The sequence below is a fragment of the Sturnus vulgaris genome, chromosome 1 (assembly GCF_052056855.1).
Source record: "Sturnus vulgaris isolate bStuVul1 chromosome 1, bStuVul1.hap1, whole genome shotgun sequence".
Classification (NCBI taxonomy): Eukaryota; Metazoa; Chordata; class Aves; order Passeriformes; family Sturnidae; genus Sturnus; species Sturnus vulgaris.
In genome coordinates, this window is record NC_142243.1 from 134,474,049 (window position 1) to 134,499,128 (window position 25,080).

Here is a 25,080-nt window from a genome sequence, read left to right on the forward strand (position 1 = left end):
AAAAGTAGAATAGATTGATGCAGTCCTTGACTCCACCAGTGTTGGTATGATTGCTCTGTTACCAGATAATTTTGAAACTTATCTTTTGTGTTTTGTCTAGTTCAAGGATAAGAAAAGCACATTTCAGTTAATCATTGGAAAGTCATCAGTTTTACATTTTTTCAAAAGCATAACAGATTCACATATCTGAGCACAGAATGTTTATGGTTGAAGCTTCTGTGAATTGTGTCAAAGTTGTCAACTAAGAGTACACTAACAGAAGTGGCCAAATGCAAGTTTAGGCCAAAGTGATACAACCCACTGCTTTATCAGGATTAGGACAAGAAAATTAACTATATGTACAAATACTACTAATTTTTATTACTACTACGAATGTATTTTTTTTCTTAAGCAGCTAATGAGAGGGCAGTAGATAAAATTTACTGATTTGAAAAAAAAAAATATTACTCAACATAACACTTCTCAGTTTATCATCTGAAGTAGGTGTTATGATGATAATATTTTTATTAGGAAAGTTTCTAACCTAAATATTCTAATTAATCTTAAAATCTCCTAGTGTGTTTTTGGCTTCATAATGTTTGCCAGTAAATTTAATTGGATTTATTACTGCTTTTTATTTTCACTTTATTTCCAGTTGTTTAAATTGAATCCCACCATAGTAGGCAGATCAAATTTGCCTGTTCTTCAATTTGGTATGAAGTGGGGAGGAGAAATAATTGTGATGTTAATATAAATGTGAAATGAGAATACAATCTTTTACAACGTGTTCTACTTTAAAATTGGCTTGCTGCAACTTTCTACTAAACAGTCTCAGGCTTAGTTCTTCCATTCCAATATTTTTAATTTTTATGTAACTGACCCTTTAAACCTATCATTCCATCATAAATGAATAATAACAAAATAGAGTATGGATTTAAGAGTCTAAGAAAAATAAGATTATTAAAAGTGTCAATGTTATAAGTCATCAGTAGGATTTACAGTTTCAGATACATCACTTGTAATGGAATCTTGCCAAGATAAGATTGATCAGTGTTACAGTTCATACATAATTTTTTTGTAAGTTAGAAAGAAAATACGGAGAACAGCTTAAGGTAGAGAGCAACTCTTAAATTTGTTTCTCTTCACATAGCTTAGAAAAAATTTTGAAGCAACTGCATCTTGCTAGCTGCAGCTGTGATTAGACTCTGTAAAATCACTGTCATACTCATTACTTTAAAAAGTCCTCCACTTATCGGTAAAGTCTTTACCTTTTTTTCAGAAATACAGGAAATTGCTATTTGTATTGTGATATCAAGAAGTGAATAAATGTGTAGGGGGGTTTTCATTTTTTAAACTGGAAATGAGCACATGTAGAGTGAGGCAATATTCCTGAAAAAAACTTTTAATCTTTGTAGATGGACTTTCTTCTGCTGATCCAAGCTCTGATTGGAATGCACCAGCAGAAGAGTGGGGAAACTGGGTAGATGAAGAAAAAGTTGCTTCTGTTCCCCAGCGTGAAGAGAGATTAGATACTCAGAAGGTAAAAGGTGGTATTTTCTTCTTAGCTCCAAGACTTTGTCCTTACCACTGCCATTTCTTAAAGTAACTTGAAGGGTAGTGATAAAGGTAATCTCTCATCAGGGTTACACTGGTAAGAGTAGCTTGACTGTTTGCTCTGTACACAGAAGGAAAACACTGTTACTGAGAAGAGAGAAATCACTTAGCCCCATGTTAAACCTTTCTGTCTTGCCATAATTATAAGGACTACATTATCACTATAGACTGGGAGGGTTTAGACCTGTTTTTATAAATACTCCTTGACAATATTTAATTCTCAGTATGAAAAAGAGCATTTCCATGCCATTAGTGCCTGGTGGTCTGTTGCCTTTTCTGTTCCCAACTCCTCTACCTGTATTACCAGATATCATCTAAAGAACGTGTTTCTTTCCAGAATTAACTGAACAGACAAGACTGTGTTCTTTTCCACTAGTATATGCAGTTCCTTATAGCTATTAATTTATGTTTAGTCTGTAGAGGTATGTTTCATTGTCATTTTAAATGCTAAATACCTTCTGTTTACATATGAAGATTTCAGATAACGAAAGAGAAAAAGCAGAGCCAATTCTTCAGAGTTCTACAAGTGGCAAATCCAAGAAAAAGAAGAAGAAAAAGAAGAAGCAGGGTGAAGAAGCTAACTCTCCTGCACAGGTAAAATCTGGATGGTTTAAAAGGCAATTGCCAGGAATTCCCAAAATTCCCTCATCTTTGGATATTAGCATCTTGAACAAAAATTATTTTTAGGAAATTAATTTCTTTATGGAATTGGATTGTCTGCAATTGTTTCTCAAGAGTTAAAGTAATTCTTATTTTACTGTTACTTCCTTAATTTGTTGTATTCACAAGTTGAATATGGGATAATTTGTAGTTTTGCTGGATATATGAAAAGCACAACATAGAAAGTATTTATCCTGAATTACTTCTTTTCTATCAAATCTGGATTCTGTACTGTAGGGATACTCCAGGTGGAATTGGCCTCTGCATGGGAAGCCTTTTCCTCATGTCATTTGAAAGACAGCTGCTTTGGTGAATATAGCTAGTTAGGAGAACGAAAGAAATTGAAGTTTTCTCTTAAGCTGTCTTCAAGTACAATTGTGTGAGAATATAATGGGGTTTTTTTGATGTACTGTTTTACTTTGATTTATGTGAAATGGGAAGTGCCAATGCTTCAATCTCAGTTGGTGGAGCTACACTGTGAGTTCAATTTCAATGAAGGAAAGAATATTTTCAAACTGAGGATGGTTGGAGTTTTCTGTGTTACTTAAATAGCTTTTGAAGAATTGCATTGAAGCAGATTTGTAGAAATAGCAAAAGCGGATTGCACTTCACGTGGCAATTGAATCATGTTCTAATAGATGAAACAAGTATTTTGCCAATGGGAGAGAGCTTTTAATAGCTTATGATCAGACTGTATCCTAGTGTTTATTGTGCTAGCCATTCATAGTTTACATTCTTTACAAAATGACCAATGTTCAGAGGAATCTGACTAGATGAATTAGAGAGGGAAAGCAAAAACTTCAGTTATACTTGCTTTGGCTTTGCTTCTATGACTATCACATATTCAGTTTATTAGAAGTTATAAAATTAAATTCCTGTTACATTAAATTTTATTTTCAAGTTGTCAGTGTGGAGGTGGAGCTCGTGTTGATTTCCCTTGTTTCTTTTGAGGTAAATTCAGTCTGGGAGCACTAGGGCTGCAGCTTTTTTTTAAATTGAAGTCTGTTCTGATCTCTGCTATGACTAAGTGTAAGTCAAGATTAATAGGTTATGGTTAACAGGTGTTTGTGAGTGTCCTACGTGATCTTAAGGTCAGTGAAGGCATTCTGATTTTTTTCCCGTTGCTTGTGAGCTGTCTTTCAAATTATATATGTCAAGTAGAGTCCTACTTTCTCTATTAACATAATCAGATTTGTCTTCTACTCATTGTTCTCCAACCATTCCAATTTTGTTACATTTTCTTTCAGTCCATCAGTCTGTGAAGTCATCAGTTTACAGATAAGAACTTACCTGTATTAAATTTTTATGTAGAATTGGGAATTTTGCTTGATAGGAGCAGACTGAACTGCTAATCACAGAAGCTACCGTTGTAACAGTTTAGTAACTTGCCAGTCTTACTTCAAACCCATTTAAAATTTGTATATTTATCCTCTGAAAATGGAACACATTCATCTTTCTCACTGAGTATTCTTAAATGTTCACACTCACTTGTTGATGTCAGTGTTTTTCAAGGCAGTAGAAGCTAACTGAAGAGCTTGGAGTAAGCCAGTATGTGTTCCTTCCTGTCAGGAATCAACATTAGGCTGTGACTGTATTTTCATAAGGAAATAATTGAAGGAACAGTGTTTCCAGTTTAAACTCAGAGACCTCTCCACAACCACAGGATTCTTCTAGTGCCACTAACAAGTGTAACCACTCTAATTCCACATTTAAAATGAAAGCTTTACACTTGAGATTGTCTAAGGAGTAAAGGTTTAGACTCTTAAATACTTAGGATATCTTTTCAATTTCTTTACAGTCCTTATGGCAAACTAAACCAGGTTGCAAAAGTATTAAAGCATAATAAGGATAGAAAAGTATACAGCTTGTATTTTAAAACCTGTAGCGAAGCTCAGAACCAAGAGCAGTCAAGTGTCGTTGTGATAGTTAAGTGTTTAGAGTAAATTAATTTTAATTTCACATTCTTACAATTTAACAGGAGTGTGAAGTGCAGTTCATTCCGAGATTGGGATTTTTGTTAATAAATTGCATTAAGCATCCTGCTTTCTGGGCTTTATTGTATTATATGAGTATTTTTTTATTATGTTGTTCTACGCCTTTTGAGTGTAGGCTAGTATGAGCCCACTACTTCAATTATTCTTTTTGGTAGATTTTCTGACTTACAGAACCTGATTATGGCAGCAAAACTCATTCACAGGGGAGAAGAGTCAGAACTTGACTGCAAACACAGGCTCTTCTTTTTTCCCCTCCCACTCCCCGTTTTTGTAGGATGCTGAAGAACTGGATAGAGAAGCTGGAGAGCAATTTCAGGCGGATACCTCAAAAGTTCAAGCACAGCAGGAAAGAGCTTTTTCTTTGAAGACCATAAGTACTAGTGAACCAGCTAAGGTAGGGATGCAAAATATGATTTATGTTACAATTTGATTTTGGAAGTGCTCAAGTCATTTGACACATTAATTTGTGTAGACAAGGTTACAGCAGGAATACTGTTTGAGGCTGTATGTTTATGAATATAAAGGTAATTGAACAGTTGAATTTTAGGTAGAGGTCAGATAGGAGTTTTAAAAAGTATGTCTACTCTGAAAAGCAGTATCTTCCAAATCAATAGTAACTTTCTTTACTGGCAAGTTACTTTCTTGTTTGAATATTCAAGCAATGGTTTAAAACTTTGAAATGTAGAAACCTAAGAACTAAAAAGTCTGAGCACGGGACTAGTGACATATTCTACTGTTACATTGCAACAGAATGAAGTGTTACAAACTTCATATATTCTGACTTAAATGCAGTCTAAAATTGATTTTTGATATCTGTACTGAGCTTAATGACTGAATAAGAAAAGGTTTTATTTGAACCAATTCACAAACTGTTAGTTTCAGCTCACAGTTGAAACTTACTCTAGAGAATACAAATTCTCTCAGTCTTTCTCCAAATAGCAGCTTAGCTACTGCTACCCTATGAAGCATCACATTCTAGGAAGGTGTAAAATATTTAATATTTCTAGTGGCTTTGATTTTTGTTTTTTATTTCCATAAAGAGTGAACAACACTAGTGACACAGAGTATATGTCAGAATACTGAGTTTTAATTTTTAATTGCTAAGCATTAAATAAGAATACTGAGGTCTTAAAAGTCAAATGAAAATATGAGAATGAAATCTTTTATAAGAGGCTGCAAGTCACCAAATAAAAAGTACAGAAGTCCTTTTTTGTGTGAAAATGTCTTGAAAAGCACATTCAGACATGCTCAAGGCTTAGTCTAAATACTCTAAGTAGAGCTTTGCTACAATTATTTACTACAGCAGATTAGTTTAGATCAGTTCAACCTTAAATCAAAGTTGGCAACAGCTGCCTGTTCTATCTGACTAGTGGATTGTTGAGTTTTGTGGTGGATTTTTTGAAGCTGTATTTGAAAAGACATCTGTCTGTATGCAAGTGGCTTTATTCGTGGAAGTGTGAGTTTTTGTTTTATTTTAGAAGCTCTAGTTGAAAATGTGTAGACAGAAAACTTGGATTGTGACACCAAGCTGGCATGTTTTTGACTTCTAGAAAAAGGCATAATAGTGCATCCTAGAAGACTGTAGCTTTTGTTGTTCAGAAATCTAAATTGATTTGAAAATTATCTGCAGGTTTGTTTTTTTCTCACAAGTTGTCGGCACTGCCAAAATATAAGCCCAGTTCCAGCAGACTTTGCTTTACTGTTAATAATTAATCACACCAACTTCCTAGGTGATTTGATGGCATCAGCATCTCATGTAGACCTACACTACACTGTTTTTGAAGGACTTGAGGGCTTCTGTTACTCTTGAATCTTAAATTCAGTTTTTTCATATATATGTCTGTGTACAGCTGTGTAAGTGGTAACTGAAACAAGACCTGTTCTGTATTAAACTTGGTGTGGGGGCAAAGGACAAACGAAATTATTACTAACATTCTCTGGAAGTGGAGTTGATAAAGGACAGCTTGTGAATTGTTGTATCTGACAGTGCAGATGGTCTGTCAGTCTTTATCATGTCTCCTTGACATCAGACTTGGCTTCATTGTAATTTCACACATGCAAAGATGCCTTCCAATATTGTTTGACTTGGCTGTTGTAAAAAGTTTTAGATACAGTCTGTGACTGATGTGTCACAGAAATGGGTGACACGAGTTTCCAAGGTAGGTAGTTTAGTCTTAAGCAAATGCTCCAAAACATGAGAATGAAATATAGGGAAAAATAAACTGAGCACAAACAAGTTACTATTCAGTATATCCTCATAAACATCAGAAACAGCTGAATGTTGAACTTTGGGTTTGACATCACAGTATCCATTGATGGTGTTTCCCCCATGCTATACATTGGGCTGCATTGAAACCTTTTGCGTTTTGTCTGCAGGCAAAGGTTTTAAATGAAGAGAGATACTTGGAAAAAGAAGTAGCAGTTTGACAAGTCACTACTTCAATATTGAATCATAGAATTATGCATATAACTATTTATATTATCAAATAGGCTTTATTTCTTGTTTCAGGCCTCCTTTCTGAATTAGCAGAGAATATCCCATCAAAGAGTAGTACCCATTTTTTAATGTTTTCATCACTGCCCACTTTCCTGTATCCAAAATTCAGACAGAAGTATTTGGAAAAATGTCCAGATAGTGTTGTATATATTTGTATCATTACATTTGCAGTAATACTGCACAGTGTAATACTCAAGCTGCAACATGTTTCTTAGTCAACCTGACATGGCAGAGCTATTAAATCTTAATTGAATTGCTTTACCTGCTGGTCAGGTGTGACTGTCCTAACAAAACTATGATGCCAATAGTTACCTGAATTGATTACCTTGCACTCGAAGTTTTATGTCCTCCTTTTATTTTGGAAGTCACAGTTTGTTGGTTTATTTATGTAGTTGATGATTGCTAACTATTAGGCAACATTAGAATTGGCTAAGTTTGGAATTCCTGTAGGATGGGAATTCATTTTACCAGCATGGCTGATGTATAAAAAATATTTGAGATTAATTTTTCAGTGGATTGAGAGAAATACTGCAGTAATGGATATTAAAAAATCTTGTTTCAGTTGATGTGTAAGAGCACAGCAAACCATTCATGAAAGGTTAGAGAACTGTATCCTTTAAGTTAATGTGTTGGGTTTTTTCAATTAAAGCTGTCTAATTTCTTGCTTAGTATGATACGATTAAAAAAGAAATTTCTATCGTTTTGCTCTCTTGAATGTTCTGACTGAAATTTTGACACATTATAGTGATAGAAGCAGTGCAAACTGGTGCCTATGACATAGGATCTGTACATCTGCATCCAGGGATGTAGACTTGACTATTTGGTTTTCATAGTTCTAGGTCTTGGTTGTTGTGACACAACTACACCTATGATTTCTTAATAGCATCTTAAAGTTTGGGGTTTATTGCTTGGCTGAGACACTGTGTTCCAATACATTCTTTCTTGAAGTCTTTTTTCGTTTGGTGACTTGCTGTGGGATCTTCAGTTTTTTATGTTCTGGCTTTCCTGTTGGAATGCCAAAATATTTTTTTTCTGTTTTGCTGTCATTTGAATTGCAGTAAGGGCTACACACTAGAATACAGTCGTATTTTGTCTCTGTAGTGGGAACCTTCACAATCAACTAGGTAATTGAAAAATACTACGATTGCCTTTTACTTGGGAGTTATTTTTGCAGTAAGTTCCACTGAAATACTTACTGATTGTGCTTGCCAATATTTGTTATTCTATAAGCATAGAGTGTTTTGAGCCGTTTATAGCAATGACTGGAGATACTTTTTGTTTGATTTGTTTGGGGTTTGAGTTACCTATTTGGTGCTGTTTAACTTGCCTGCTTACCTTGCAACCGAATGCATGTGTCAATGTTTTACATCTCTGTTGAATATTCTAGAATCTTTTTAGGGTCTTGGTGATTGAGAGATTGGTCTCTCTTTCTTTGTGTATGCTGTATTTTAAGAATTAATGTTGTTTATCTTTGCTTGTATGCAATTAAAAATTTTGGCACTAGATGGCAGTCATAGTATTACAGTATTTTTAAGGATTTTAATATTGGCTTAATTTTTCAATGCCATCTTCTCAGCAGCTGCTAAGTATACTGCTGAAATAACACCATGTAAGAATTTTTACTTTTGTATTGCTTAAAAAAACTTTTGGAAACTCTTATTTTTGTTTTTCAAATAGTCTGAGGAGGCTCCTTCACTTGCTGTTTCTACTGAGCCATCTGTAATTGTATCAGAGAGTAATTCTGACAAGATCACTTCCCAAGTGCCACAGATGCTGCAAGAGACAGATGTTTCTAGTCCCAATATTAAGCAAAATAGTGTGCCTCCTCCACAGAGTAAGTATCTCTCAGTTTATTTGTCTGAAGTTAGGATGTATTTTTTCCCCATAGTGTGTAGTCAGGATGCTTTGCCCTGGATTTGAGTTTAAAGTGCCACATCAGAGCATTGTGTGTCTTATTTATACATCTTGCCATATTTTTAACTTTAAGAAAGTTAAAAGCACCTTGATATATTTATTTTCATTGTGAGGAAAAATTGGCTTCATATGCTTGGATAACTGAAAATGTCTGTTGTGCTTATGCAGTCCTTAACAGACATTTGGATGTACTCATCACCATCAGAACAGGAGCTCCATGCTGTGGCTGAGGAGTTCTGTCCGTGCTGTTTCTAAGGGCTGTTTGCAGGTCTTCAGTGGAGAACAGATGGTTACTGACATTGCAGCTGACAGAATATTTAGCTACCAGAAATTTGGGGAATAATACAAATAATTCAATTTTCAGCCTACTGAGGTCTTTCGATTTCTCAATTTGGCTCATTAACATTTTCCATATGCTTCCATGTAATCACAGAGGGAAACAGTTGCTTATCTGGAGGTAGAAAGGTATTGGGTGGGGATTTTTTTGTAGTCCAGCAGCACATAGATCAGGCTTAATTGCTGCAGATACACTGTTTTTTGAAAATATGCAGTGCCCGGCAACATCAAACAAAAACCCTCTGTTGTACTTGACAAAAGTGTACTCACAAGCATTTGATTACTTGAGAAAAGTACTCACACAGTAAAAGAGGAAATTTAGAAGGGAAGTGAGGATGTGAAAGGTATTGCTTGAAAGAAAAAGTTGTTTTGATTCAGATTCTTTAATAAAATTAGTAAATACTGACAATCCTTAATAAGTTGCTGGCTAAGTGTTGAAGTACTAAATGAGCTTTTAAGACTGCAGAAGAAACATGATGACTTAATAATTACAAAATCTCATTGAGCTGCATTAATTGGCTTCTTGGTTTTGAATACATGAAGCAATGGAATATTTCAAGTCAATGTATCAACTTAGAAATTTTCTGGTTCTAAAATATGAAATCTTTAGTCATTGATTCATGCCTCAGCAATTTGAAGAACATCTCTTAGGTTCAGTATGTACAATACATAATTTTTTTTACCACTTTTAGCAGCCAGCATGTTTTAAGGCAGTCTGTTTTATTAAGAACATAGTGGTTCTGTATTGCATTATGGATTCCATGTAACCACATTGCTACATAGTTCAATACTTGTAAAAATATTCTTCTGACATGTCACATATGTAGTGGTTAAGAGTAGTGTAATCTGGTAGAAGTGAGCATTTAATGTAAATTGTGTACAGGTACATTATTTTTTGTAGGCCAGAAAATAACAAAGAGTGTACTGTAAATAAGACATTTGCAAAATGAATGACCTTTGATGTGTACCACTCTTAAATATTTGTGGGGTAAAAATGTAGGATGAAATTGGTGAACATCATTTTAGATGCATTTCAAATTAAATCATTTTCATTTGAAGCAGGTGAATAAAACTTCTAGTTGATTGATCTGAATCAATACAGTGTGTATTACCTGGGATGTTAAAAGCCAATTCTGTGTAAATGTTCTCACTCTTAACACTATAATTATGTTATGTTTTTTAGCAAAGTCTGAAGAAAGCTGGGAATCTCCCAAACAAGTTAAAAAGAAGAAAAAAGCAAGAAGAGAAACGTGAACTTCCTGAGATGGACATGTGTTGCTGAATATTGTCATGAAGATCATGCTGTTTATGCAATAATTTGTGAACATGTACAGAATTTTATATAAATTTCAAACAATTTTTAAAAACAGAACTGCTGTGAACACAAACATCTTTAAAAAGGAATCAAATGAAAGTAACTTTATGATATAGCAAACAGAACATGCTACATTTGAAAGACATTCTGAAGAGTCTGTTTTTCCAACTTTTGGAGAGAGATCTTAAGTTAAAAAAACTGGTTTTACAACACAGTGCCCTGTTTACAACAGATTATACTCTCATCTACAGCTGCGGATAAAAGATTAATTTCAAGGAAGGGTTTTCTGTAAAAATAATCGTCTGTACAATAGTGGGTGTTTCTTGCCTCTCTTAGGAGTGATGCATTAGAAGCACAGAATGTCAACCATTTGAATTTGTTTCATGCCTGAATCAAAGTGCTTTGATTAAATACATAATCTGCCGTATCTTTACAGTAAGTTGGTTAGCAAATCTGCTAGCTCTCGCAGGAATCACAAGTGCAAATCATTAACCATTTGTACAGTCAGACCTTCATGGTTTATTATATGAAGTTAACACAATAAAACTGCTTTGGGTTAAAAGTTTGAGAATGTGATTTGAAACTTGAGTATGGTTCATGAAGTTATTTTTTATAATGTCTATTACCTTACTTGAATTATTGAAGATAACAGTATATTTTTAAGAATGCAGTAATGTGCATAAAATTGGTTATCTTTTTCATTCCCTACAGTTCTTGATTGATTCAGAATCCTACCTAAAAATGCATTCTTTCAACTTCTAAACTCATGAAATTAACTGAAATGAAACTTTTCCTTCTCCTAACACTTCTTGACTTACGATACCCAATTCTGTTGTCTGTATTACTAAAACTCTGAGCAAAGCAAAGTGAATTTTTCACTCACAAATTATTTGGATTTCGAAGATCTGTTGGAGAACTGGAGTAGCTTCAGACAGCTTTAATTGACATTGTCAAAAACAGTTATCAGGAACACATTTTTTTACTGCCTTAACCTGTAGTATGTAGAATGTGTCTAGACTTCTGGACAGGAGTTAGTGTTTTTATATTAAAAAAATAAAAAATTATGCAAGTAAAGCAGTTGTAAAATAAAGACCATTTCCCGCTTGAAACTGTTAATTAAAATGGCATTGAAGACGTGTTGTCATTTTCAGGCACTGTAATGATGTGGTATGGAGATGTGTTTGTGTCTGTAAGGTACATGCTCAGCCATGTACACTGTAAATAGCCTTTACAAAAATTGGTTTGCTAAGGATGGTATTTAACTTGGTAAGTTTGGTTAAAGAGTCAGGATTCTTTTCAAATTGTTGACTTCTGGTTTTGTGGCACAAACAGAATTGTTAACAGCTGTAACACGTGGTACTGATCAACAATCTTGTGCTCTGACTGTACTCAACTGCAGTTTGACAGTATTGCAAGGGAAGAGCAGATAATGCAGCAAGCTGGGTTTAACTGTACTGAAAATGCACCTGCTAAATGGAGAGCTTTCCTAATAAATGGATACTAACTTGCACAGGTATTAACTCCTGTATATCAGGAACATGACACTCTTAAATTGATCTGATGAAATAAATTGAGCATATTGATGGTATTGATTTACTTACTGGGAGGGAGTAATGATCAAGAGTGATATTTGTCATGATTCATGTAAAATAAATTTAGAACTGAAGTATTGAAGGTAAACATGAAAAAATAGGATATTACAAAATCATGCAGAGTCCTTTGCACGTAAATAATATTATAATTTTACTTGTCTTCATAGTAAAGGTTAAAAAATACCCCTTGAAATCAGGTTTTTAATGTATGTCTGAAATGTTTCCAATCTGTGTGTTATGCTACGAGGCTCTTTTATGGAAAATACAGAGAATTTAAGTAATGAAAGATACTGCCTCCAAGAACTTTCACTGCATAAATTCTTTTTTTTTCCTATTGAAAATAAAATTGGTGATATTTCTGGGGTAGTCAAATAGCTTGTCATTCTGGAAAAAGAAACAAACTAGCTAAAACATAGGAGCCCTGCTAACTAACAGCTTCTGCTAAGCAGGATCACAGGGTCATATAAATACCTAGCCTTCCTTTCAAAGTGTTGTTACCTATTTAGCAGCACCTCTTACTGTTTTCTTAATGTGCAGTTTCGATGTCTTAGAAAGCAAAACTTGCTTTATTTGACATTCATTGAAGAGGTAGTAACTATATCATATTCTATAAATAGAAACTTGGTTATCTATGTACTGTCATGTTTCTATGATTCAAGCAGTGGTTAGTCTTAATGATACACTGATCCAGACTTTGGTACTTGGTTAGAGCAAAAAACACCATTTTAAAGAAACTGAATTTTTTTTTCTTTTTTCTTTGGGTGTTTTTTTTTTTTCTGTTGCTGAATGCATGGAATGGTTTCATAAATCCAATATGTTGGTTTTTTTCTAAATACTTTGCAATTATTTGTATGTGTAATTTAAACTTGTGATGATGTGTAATTGGATAGTCATGGCATATTTTTATTTCTCTTTGTGGGGAGGGAAAGGTGTACAGAATTCACATGTGCTTGTTACAGAGGTAACTGTGCATTGGTTTGGAGGGGGTGAAAACTGTGTTTCTGATGCCCTTTTAGAAGTCTAAAGAAAAAGTGCAAGTGAAGAGCACTACTTTAATATTTACTAAGAAAGAATGTACATATTAAAAGCATTTCAAAATTTATAGAAATATTGCTAGTACTGTTGTGTTGTAACTGAATTGTATCTCACTTGAAACTGCCCTATTAATAGTTCCTAGCTGTGGGATTTTCCTGTGAATAAGGCTTTTTAAAAGTGCAGACATCAGAGTGTATGGTTTAAGCCGACTTTGATACATTTGTTGTTGTGCCTTTAACTCAAGTAGGTTGCCAGTCAGGATTTCAGCTGTTAAAAATTGCAGTCTCTCACAGATATTTGTACCTGTGAGTCTTCTCCTGGTGACCACTGAGTAAAAATGAGCAGTTCTGGTTTTTCAGGCCAGTACTAAAAGATTTCTTCATTGTTCTGGTGTAAGTGGAAAGAAAAAAAAAACTGAAAATTTTAATTGCTTCTTAAAATACTCTGCTAAAAATATTTTGATGTTAAAATTCTGAGTGAATTACTTCATTTAAGAACAAAGAGCATCAGCCAAATGAATTGGGGGGGAAGGAACAGGAAGGGCTGCGTGACTTATAGTTATTAACTTGGAAGTAATGTGGCAACACAATGGATTTTGCTCACTGCAGGACTAACAGAACTGCTGTTAGTTTGGGTGGATGTTGGGAGCAAGGTGGGATGATTTCTATTTCTTCACGGGTGGGGGGGTGGGGATTACTGTTGCCTGTGTTCTGTATCATGTTATTAATGATTCATGGGTTGTTCCTGTTGAAATTTGGTTGAATTACTAAAATTATCTGTTTTCCGTAGTGGGTCCCTTCAGTTGAGGAAACTATTGAACTTCTGCTTTTTGAATTTCTCACTGTTTGTACCAAGCTGAAGGTTTCTGGTTCACTGGAAATTGGTTTTTTAACTGAAACTGTGATGTCTTGGTGTATTCTGAAAAGTGCATTTAAAACTCTAAACAAAAAACTCATGTTAAATATTCCTTAAAGAAAACATGCTTAGGAACATCTGCAGCTATAAAAACATATTTTTGGTCTTATTTGTAGCATTAAGTCCTGTAGTTGGTCTAGTGCTAGCCAAATACTAGTGTACCCACTAGAATTATTTACTCATTTTCTGCTGTGAGATAAGGATTAGGAAGAGAGAAAAGCAGGCTCAATCTTTAAAGGATATAAAGAAAACTTTATTAACAGAATTATAAGAAAAATAAACCTCCAGACCACTTCTGCTCCCCCCACACCCTCTTTTCTTACCCACTGACAATGTAAAGAGACAAAACCTGGGACTTTCAGTCCGTTTACTGCCTCTAGAATAGTCTTTCTTCAGCTCTCTTAGGGAGAGGAGTCTCTCTTGCCATGCTATGAAACAGTTCTCTCAGGCTTTAATGTCACAGCGAATCAGTCTGCAATCATGAAATCCCTCCCATGTTTTGGTCGTTTTCTCTCATAACTCCCACCATGGGTCATTTCAGCTTATTGGGGTACAATTTTAAGGATGATCTGTTCTAGTATAGAAACAAAAGTTCTTTATCTCTGGGAATAGAGGTTTTCTTCCATTTCTCTCATCTCTCTCTGTTCAGGCTTCTCATTGGATCACAGCTACTGCAACATCTGCTTATTTCAACATTGGTGCCTCTGCTCACGGCTGAGGTTAGAGCGCTATATCTCCCCATCCCAACTCATACATTCCATGAGTTATAGGGAAAAAGAAAAAGTAATATATCAATTATATCTTCACTCTAGCATCACAAAATAATTTCAGCCCTAGACTAAGGCTCCTCAACCTCCTCCCATCTAGAATTTGACCCCTGACCTCGGTGTCTCCATCTTGTTTTCACTACGTGTCTTCACGTAGGTTCATTTGTTCTCAAGCTTTATCAACTGCAACGGTTTCTATAGAGTTCTGCAGGCTGAAGGTTGGTCTCATCCAGGCTCTGCATCGGGGAACTCGCTTGCTGTGCCTTTCTGTCTGTCACCTTGTCCCCACCAACACGTGCGAGTCACGCTGGGTGCCGGTGCCACCCCACGCCTTCCCTTCATGTGGGGTGCCAAAACCAAGAAAAGCTGCTGCTGCTTTTGTCCTTCTGGCTGCAGCAGGGCTAAGCAAACAAAGTTCACTGCGAGCCATGCCGTGATAGCCTCAGCCACACAGTGCTGATCCCAGCGCTGGTCCCAGCCACATGGTTGCTCCCGGTGTTGGAAGCACCGCCCCAATAAACAAGGACCGGCGAGCTCCCCAGGAAAGGGACAGCACTGCAGCAGAGCCTGGCCCGGCCAGTGCCCGGTTACCTATTCAAAGGCCAGAAGCAAGAGAGCTTTTCCCGGGCTTTGTTCCTTTTAAAATATGATTTCACAGAGGCATGTTCAGCTCTTTTAAGTAGTTTAACCGGGTGTCAATCTTCAAAACTAGCCAGCTGCTTGGTTCTGCCAGGTCCCCACAGGGAACCATCCCTACAGCCCGTGGACACCCTTCCCAGCTAAAAACAATCCGTTAAACCACGACAAGTGCTGCTTTAACTTGGCTCAGTATTTTTAATTCAGTCCATGGCGGGGGAAAGTCATGGATCACTCCGAACCAGATTGCCACAATGAACTCAAAACTGACTAGTATGAGTTGGTTCCCTGTTGCCTCGCACATAGCAAGTCCTGTACTAACAGTATTTCTGCTTAGCTGTTCAATTGACTCTGACTTTAAGTAATCCCTTATTTCAAATACCTGGTGAAGTATAAACCAAACATGTTGTTACTGAGGTGGGTTTTATCAGAGGTTGTTCTGATAAAGGCTATCACAGTTTATTTTTCATGACTGCTCTTTCCTTGGCCAACCTTACCTATGTAGCTAACAAATAAAGTCATGCTTTGAGCTATGTCTCCAAACAAAGCTCCAGATGGGAGAGAATTCCTCTCTGATGTGAGTCTGTAACTTGGACTTACATTAAAGCCTGGCTGTCTGAGAGCATCTTTTGAAGAGGCATGGGACCCAAGAGAACAGTGCCTTTCTGAGCTGTAGCCAGTTAGCCAAAGGAGTAGGAGCTGTATAAACTGCTGTCCCTCTGCTGCTGAGTGGCTGGGCATATATCTAAGGCCATGTGCAAGCTTTGCTTATGCTCTTGGAAGTCTTCAAAGGCACTGTGAAAAATCGGTAACCTCACATTTTCACCTGTTCACAGAGGCAGCTAGTGAATGTGGAAAATACCTGCAGCCATGTCTGAAATCACTGCAGTGTTAATTTTTTTCAAAAAGAGACAGATTCCAGGAAAAGCTTCCCTGGAGGGTGAAGAAGCTAATGAGTGCTGGGACTTTTTCAAGAATGCTCTTCTGAAAGCACAAAAACAGTTCATCCCCTTTAAAGATAAGGGATGTAGGAGGAGCAAGAGCCCTCTTTGCTTAACTGCCAAGGTTCTGAGTCTACTCAAAACCAAAGCATACCAGAGATGGAAATGTGGATAAATACCCACTGAGAATGTGGACATTGCCAGGGTGTGCAAAGATGCAGTTAGAAAAGTTCAACTCCAATTGAATTTGGCCAAGATGTCAAAAAATACAAGAAAGGGTTCTTCGGGTACAGAAAGAGCAAGAAGAAACAAAAGGCAAATAATGTCCTGTTGAAAAACAGGGCAGGAGAATTAGTCACTGGTGACACTGAAAAGGCAGAGGCTCTCAACAGTTCCTTTACATCTGTCTGCACCAGCACAGATTTTTTGCCTTGGGACCAAAAATCCAGACTGCTGCAAACACAGATCCAGCAGTGTCAGTGAAGTAAGTGTGTGGGGGGGAGCTATTACAGGAGCTGACATTGCAAGGCTGCTGTCCATAATCTTTAGGAAGTTGTGGACTTCAGGGAATGCAGAAGACTGCAAAAGGCTAATCTCATACACAAGAAAGACTTAAAGGAGGATCCTGGGAATTTTAGGCCCATCAATCTTGCTTCAGTCCCTGGGAAAATTATGGAGCAAATCCTGGTAGCTATCACAATTCAGATGAGGCACAGGATTGGGAAAAGCCAACATAGATTGACTAAGGAGAAATTGAGCTGGACGAACCTAGTCACCATCTTGTCACAAACTGTCACCACTTGTGACAAAGTAAGCTGCTTGGTTGATGTGGGGTGGGTGGTGGACATTGCATCCTGGATTTCTCCAAGGCTTTCAGTATGGTTTCCCACAGCCTCCCTCTGGAGAAACAGGTGGGCTGTGGTGTGGATGAGTGCTCCATGTGGTGGTGGGAACTGGCTGAGAGGCAGCACTCAGAGGGTGCTGGTAAATGGCTCTTTTTCAAATGGGCAGCATGGCACGAGTGGGGCTCCCCCAGGGATTGATGTTGGGCCCAGCACTGTTTAATATCTTCAGAAAGTGAACAGGAAGATGGAACCAAGTGCACCACGATGAAGTTTCCCAATGATTCCAAACTGAGTGGGAAAGTGGACACTTTGGAAGAGAGAGTCACCCTGCAGGAAGATTTGGATAGGCTGGAGAGTGGCTAACAAGAATCTGATGAAGTCCAGCAAGGGCAACCTTCCCAGGTCTTGCACCTGGGAAAACATAACTCAGGTGTGCAGCACAGGCTGGGATCTACCCAGCTGGGGAGCATCTCTGGGGAAAGGGATCTGGGGATCCAGGTGGACAATCAGATCACTGGGAGCAAACAGTGCTGGGCTGGTAAAGAAAGCCAACGGGACACTGGGCTGCATCCACAAGGGCATCACCAGCAGAGATCCAGAAGTCATTATCCCACTCTGCTCAGTGCCACACTGGAGTGCTGTGCTCAGTTTGGTCCCTGCTGTGCACAGAAGATGTGGACAGGATGGAGGAGATCCAGAGAAGAGCCACAGACTGGGAAGACTGTGATGGGGAAAAGGCTGAGAGAACTGGGTTTGTTCAGCCTTGAGAAAATAAAGCTTAGGGGAGACCTTATCACCATGTTCCACTATTTAAAGAGAAGATGGAGACTCCCTTTTTAAAAGAAGTATGTGGAAAAGACAAGGAATAATGGGTACAAACTATTGCTGAGGAGGTTCCAATTGGACACATGGGGAAACTTTTTCACAAAGAGAATGATCAGCCATTGGAATAATCTTCCTGGGGAGCTTGTGGATTTCCCCAACACTGGAGACTTTTGAGATCCAGCTAAATAGACTGCTGGGTCATCTTGTCTCAACTGTACTTTGGTCAAGAAAGATTGGATCAGATGATCCTTATACTGTATTTTGAAAAAAAAAAGCAACAGCACTACCAAATGCCATAAAGCTGGCCAGGTGCAATATTGTTTGAGTGCACTACAATTATGAAAGAAAACAGACTACAATAAAATTCTACATGATTGCTTGCTACCTGTCTTTCCATAAGTGATATAGGTTTTTTCCTGTGGTATACATAAAATGCATCTCAAGAATTGTATTTCTGTCAATCACATTCTGTAGTTATCAAGGTGATTTTCTCCAGAAGTTTGAGACTTTCACAGGTCCATGTGTTCTTCAAAGACTCTACACTTTAGATTACTGCAGTGTTAAACAGTATCTTTTTCATAACCACTACCATGTGGTTTCTGAATTACAGAAGAAAGTAATCCATCAGTGATAGTGTGATGGGGAATAAAACCTTTAAATTCAGTGATAAAAAGGCTGTAGTCTTGGCCCAACTGAGTTTTGTCAGGGGCAGTTTAGGATAGGGCAGTGGCCTCAGGTGCCTGCTTCAAGTCATCTGTTACAAGGAACTCTGCTGTGCCAGCATCATCTTTCATTTGACTTTTGAAGTATGTTGTTCCAGTTTTGTGCCTTAGTTACACTGCCCTTTAGCTTGGCTATAAAGTTAGAGTCTTTCAACTGCTTTGAAACTTTTTCAGGTTAAACTCTTTCTCCATGAACTCTTGCCTGCATGGTCTGAGTAGCTACTTAAGAAAACCCAGATCTGAGACTGTATGGTGATCCTTGCAGAGCAGTGGCCAGCACCCAGCAGCAGCAGCAATGCCAGCTCACCCTAACCCTTGCCTGCAAAGGAAGCTCTGCTGATACTTGGGAGTTATTCTTACCCCAGCTGGCTCTCTGGTATTCCTGCTGGAAGTCAAGTCTGTGGCCTGTGTAGAGTAGGGTTAATATTGGTGTTACATTAAGTATGAGACTCACACAATTGAGGGTCCACCTTCATAGATACCTGTCTGTCACCATCATGCCTGGCTGGTTATTTTTAAAACATTTTAAAATCTTAATCTGTGGGTCTTTTCAATATTTTCTCCACTTTTGTTGAAATTCTTTTCTGCATTTTCCAAGGATAGAGGTTCAAATAGCAGTCTGCTCTCAACAAATGTGTTTATTTAATTAGGAAAAAAAAAACAAAAACAAAAACAAAAACAAAAACAAAAACAAAAAAACCCCAAAAACCTGTCTTTTTAATAAACAAAAATAATGTTACTTGGACTTGACCTGCATATTGAACACTTTTGAACAGTAATACTAGTAGTAAAAAGTATTTAAGTGCTTTTCTGGAGTGGGCTCAGCACTTGATAGAATTGAACTGGCAAATCAATAATGTGCTATTTTATATTCATATACTACAGACATGCAGTTCAAAGTCATCCAACTCATGCAGCCTGCTGTTAACTGTGAAACTTCTTTATGAGGTTTTAGGAGCATGTCTTTTTCTGTGAGCCCTTAGCAGGCATGCAGAGCAGAAAATTTAGTGACTGCTTTTGTAATGATTAAAACACTAACTTGTACTGCCTTGAAGATAAAAAATATTTTATAGAGATGCATAATTGAAGGGTTCCAAAGCCTGACACAAGTGACTGAGAGGGGCAGGTTTTATATACCCAAAGATTGCCATGTGTTTTGGATTTCAATCATATCTGAATGGTAGGCTATGGTTAAACTTAGTCAGAAGTCATATGTGTCATATTAGAAAATAATTTTTGTCCGTTTCACTTTGAGGCAGCACATCAGTTGAGCAGCGCAAGATCATTATGGGAAAGCAGGATTGCAACTGCTTTGCTTTACATTAAGATTTCCATACCTAAAATCTTGAATTTGCACTAGTATGCCACTGGAATTTGTGCTGCCAAAGAGCATTGTGCTGGAACACATTTTCTTATGTGAACACTAAATATAATGTTAATATCTCTTGAGAGCACCACACGTTATCTTTCACACAGTGTTTCACTTCTGCTTTGTGTTGCTGCTGTATGGAGGACATGATATTGTTTGAGGCTTTAAACTCTTTAGACTTAATAATTCCAGATATTTCTTGAGCTGTCCACCTTGAAGAAGGTATTTTTAATGCAGTTTAACTGAAGAAAGAATTCCTAGTGGCAATTTTTTTTCTTTTTTTTTCTTTTCTTATGGCAAATCAGAAGCTGAGCCCTGCTCCAAATGAAGTAAGCTATCACCAAGGCTTTAAGGAGGTCTCCATCAGCATCAGTGTGGTAAAACTCACAGTGAGGAGTGCTGTCTTACAAATACTGTCCTCTGTGGCAGTTACGTGGTTTAAAGGCTCATGTACATTAAACATCAAAAAGGAAGGGGCAAAATGTGCAGATTTGCATTTTCAAACTGTCTGGGTTTGGAGAATGTCATGTTGGTGATCAGTGATTTTTATATTAAAAAGAAAAAAAGTTCTCTCCAAAGTGGTATATGTATATCATTCTGGTCTGCAGAGGTTGGGGTTCTGAATGCTAAGACTAAAGCTCTGGTATTCCAAAAGTTTGTGCATAGATGTTTGACACTAAACGAGTTGCAGTGGAGATAGTGAGTTACAATTTTGTTTTACTGCAATTACACTTTCTCTGTGCCTTTACATTACTGAATACCACTGTGAGCTGGGACAGTTCTGCAATGTTGGCTCAGTCAGGATTTCCAAAAGTTGCCTAAGGCAATAATCAAAACTGCTCAGATGTGCATGCCTATAAAACGCTTTACAGTCACAGTATAGTAATATACATTGATAACCTATACTGGGACACAGCAAAAAGCTGTGTGATCGTGAGACATTCTTTTGAAACAATGTTTGGAGGTCAGCTGGCAAGTAATGCTATTTCAGTCGAATTATATTGGCATTTATTGTGTGATTTGCTACACAAAAGATGAAAACTTAGAGATATGATTTAAACTATTGCTGTTACTTCTGGCATTAGGTATCTTAGGAGGATGTTTTGGAGACTGTGATGAAGAGAAGCCAAGAGTATCTTTGGGTTTTATAATTAGGAGAATATTAGCAGCCTTGATATTTTTTTTCTTTAGAAGAAACAATATAAAATTTACAGTATTAACTTCAGTCTCATCACACATACATGCACATGGTACTGATGGCTCCATCTTATGTAGCTTTAGATCCAGATTTCCTAGCTGTATTTCCTAATACATACAGAAGATTTATAAATTGGAACAAACTTAATCCAATTAAACTTTCTGCAGCATCAGCACCGTACAGAAGTGTTTCCCTTGCTCTTGAAGTAGTAATATCATCAGTACTGTATCTCTGCACTTCATGAAGGACATACCATGGATCTGTAATTACTTATAGTGTATATAAAAGATTACATTGCCTGTACAGTACTTGCAGTTTGCCTCTGTAGAAAAAAGCACATATTGGCTAACTGGGTTTGAATTGCTGTCGTGTGCTCAGCAAATCAATCATCAGGGAGATTCAGGACAGACAGCTGAAGGGGACAAACCCAACTGATATTTTCACAGTATAAAGCCACCAGCTCCTATGGCATGCTCTGCAGGCTTGGCTGGAAAGCAATTGATCTCCATTCGTGACTCCCTAATAAGCAGTGGATGGGTAAACAAGCAGAGGATGTGACACTATGAGAAAGTTAAGTGCTGTTTTTACCATAGAAAACAATACATGTGAGACTAGAAGGTTCCATAATGTTCTGTGACAAACCACTGCCTGCAGTGAACACTGCTGAGAAGAGCAGGATGGCATTCCCTGGAGTTTGCTCGAGAGCCCAGCAGACTTGGAAGAGAGCAAGAAAAGAGGGATAACTCCATAGATATTCAAAGAAATTATGTTGATTTAAAAAAAAAAAATTGTTTTGCTTCAAAGTTGGTGGTAGCTCAAAGCTCCAGGTTTTGGCACATTTGACTTAATATGATAAGGAATAAAGTGCACCTGGGGGAAAGTCTAATCAGGTTTCCAGGTAAAGTGATGAGTTACTGCTTGAAACCTAACTGGCATCTAAAAATCTGAAACTGGGAAGTGTTTCCTGTGAAGTTACACACAGTAATAAATTACAGTTATGGAAGATGTGTTGTTTCAATTCTTCTTGACTGTACTTAAAATCAGTATAGGTTCTTCAACAGAATGGAAGGACATGATTTACCACTAGACTGAGATTGTTGATAGAAGACAAAATGATCATGAATTCTACTAGATGTAACAAAAAAAAATCCAAACAGGTCTGTAAACAAAACATGCTTGATGATCAAACTGGGAAGAGGGGAGAGAATATCGACATTCTTTTATATTAAAAGGAAAAAAAAAGTGTTTTTTTAAAAGAAGGGGAAAACCCATAACTGCACAATGAAGAAGGGAATTAAATCTGGCAACATTCCCAGTGTTGAGCCATACTCAATCTATAAATGAAACACTAATCTAACTAATGGAACTAAAAGGAAGTAAATGGTATTTTATGTATATTAGCTTTTCTTAGAAGGTTTGCCTCTCCTATCAATCAAAGACCTGTGACCTCTCTGACTGGAAACTCAACACAGTATTAAAAACTGTCACTGAGATTTCCTTTGCTCAAGCAATCTGGCAAGCAGTGAGACCGCTGGCAACACAACAACCAATTTATCCAACAGCCCTGTCTCATCCTTGTATGCTGTACTTTATGTTCTATAATTGGCTACAGATTATGGATAAAATGTCCCAGTCAGTTTAATACTGTGTCCAGCATAAGCATTCAGGCCAAAAGACCAAAAACCTCCAAGCATGACCTTCTACTGGGTTGGTGAAGTAAAAGGTCAGGTGTAAATCTGGAGATGTTTTGATCTGAGTAGTGAAGAAGAAAGGGGGTACAATCCCAATACTGTGTCCATTGATTAAATGAATACTGTTATGTCTGATGCCTGCAGTTTTAAAAGCTTGTACAAAATTGTCTAGATCCCCACACTAATGAGGGAAGCAATAAACATACTTAAAGGACTGAAAGCTGTGTCTGATGAGCAGAAAGTTAATTTATCAAAATAACTTGCAGAAGAATTTGTGTGTGAGGTGGTAAAGGGCTCGTTAGGCTGGTGGAGGAAGAGGTGAGGAGTTTTAGTTGGATACAGAACACCTGCATCTACCAATTTTGTTGATAACAGTTGCAATTAGCAGTGATGTCTCCACTTCTCAGTATCTTCAGGCATGCTCAACCAGCAGGGGAAGAACTAGGAGAACTAAAACTATTAGAGAAATGTACAGACTTCTGAAAGCAAAAGGAGAGCGTTCTTTATTGTTAAGGTACTGGCAGAGCCAAGCTGTAACTCCAGTGTAAACATCTTCTGCAAGGCAAAACGTGAACCTCTGGCAGCCCTGTGCAAAAATGATTAAGAAAGAACTGTACGGACAAGGGAGAGGAGAACAGGACAGGACACAAGAGCCACATACTTTCAGAAGCAGGCACTCCATGGGGAGCAGATCTCCACTGAGGAGACTGCAGCCCGTGGAAAAGCAAACTGTATCTGAGGAAAAGCTTCAAGAACATGTTACCGAATTGCAAACCTGCTGCCAAGCAAATAATTAGATAATTGCCCAGCTTACTTTGAGGTTTCTTGCAAATGTAGCAAAGACGATTTCATCTCACCCAAAATATTAAAATTCGTCTGTGAGGCTGTCTTGAATGAGAAGGCCAGAAGAAAAATAGCTGAATCTCAGTGTACTCTAGAACTCACTAGCCTTCTTGTGAGTCCTATATCTTCAGAGCAAAATTGAAAGGCTTTCAAGTAAGAAAAGGGGAAAAAGAAGGATGTAGTAAAGCAAGCTTTTCCTTGGAGAACATTTGAGCTCTTGGCAGGGCAATATATCAAAATATTTTAATGATATGCTTCTTAAAACCACCACTTTCAAGTAGAAATATGAAGCTGTGGCCCAAGGAAACTAGAGTTACAAATACACTTTACCATCAGGAAGGGAAATATGCAAGTATATAAATTTCCTAAGATATTAAATCACTATCTTCTACAAGACAAATCATGACAAAATATCTCAGTAGCGAGGTAAAAAGTTCCCGGCATTTCTCTTAATAAATTTTAAAGAACTTTTAAAAGAAAGAAGAAATTAAAAAACCAAACACCAACCAACTAACCATTTGTTGCCCTTTGTTTGGTGCTTAAACACAAGAATTTAGCTCTGCACGCAGTTACACATTAAGCTGTGTCATTCCAATGGCTTTCTTACAGGTTCTGTGCTCTGACTTGTAACATGCCAGAGAAAAATACTGTTCTCACTCTGATCCTTTTTATACAAACCAGGGGAATGAATGACCTCTTGAACCCAATTTGAATCGTAGCAGCAGTCTATTTGATTGCATGTTGGCTAGTCTTTGTGGCAGAGGGGTAGTGTCAGACTTTTATTGGAAGCTTACTTCTTTTATAAAATACAGATATTTTTTAAACTTCACTGCATTAAATATTTCTACAGCTCTGAATACTTGAATCGTTTGCAGCCATCCTGAAAAAACACAGATTCTGAAGCAAGCTGAACAAAATGACTCTTAACTTGGCTCTTTATTACAATAAGAGTCAAACAAAGTCAACAAAGTTGTCACCTTCCTGTCCCTAAGGACAATATGCAGACCTTGGTTTCTGGACAATGTTTAACCCTTTTCTTATCTTAACTTGCCAAATGCAAAACAATTAGCAATGCCTTTGTTCACTCTGGAGCACGTGGCAAATCCTGCAAGCAGAAGATGTGATTCTCTTAAGCTCCCCTTTTGTTTATGTGCTGTGGGCAATGCTGGGCAAGAGTGTAATTGAATTATTCAAAGCCAGTTGAACTGTGCTGCACCACCTCTGTGGTCTGTGAGTACAGACAGAAGGTGGGAATCACAGACAGTTTCTAAGCCAACTGTCCTCTTCCAGCAATCTTGTTCAGACAGGTATTATCAAATTTGGGAAGCACCAGTAACCAATTTTAGTGAACAATAGAAAGGGCAAGAAAATGCTAAATGAACCAGAGCATCC

At 37.3% G+C, this 25,080-nt stretch overlaps 1 protein-coding gene across 2 annotated transcripts in view; it reads left to right on the top strand.

Annotated features, from left to right (window-relative positions):
• MTDH (metadherin) overlaps nt 1-13,009 on the top strand; it is a 33,858-nt gene extending 20,849 nt beyond the window's left edge. Inside the window, exons 9-13 of one of the 2 annotated variants that reach the window (XM_014879758.2) lie at nt 1,395-1,519; nt 2,068-2,187; nt 4,522-4,641; nt 8,422-8,578; nt 10,178-13,009. In XM_014879758.2, coding sequence (XP_014735244.1) covers nt 1,395-1,519; nt 2,068-2,187; nt 4,522-4,641; nt 8,422-8,578; nt 10,178-10,248 — 593 coding nt within the window. In that variant the 3' untranslated portion in view covers nt 10,249-13,009. The remainder of the gene's footprint in view (nt 1-1,394; nt 1,520-2,067; nt 2,188-4,521; nt 4,642-8,421; nt 8,579-10,177) is intronic. The other variant, XM_088177558.1, reaches the window with a different exon arrangement.
• The last annotated feature ends 12,071 nt before the right edge of the window (nt 13,010-25,080 follow it).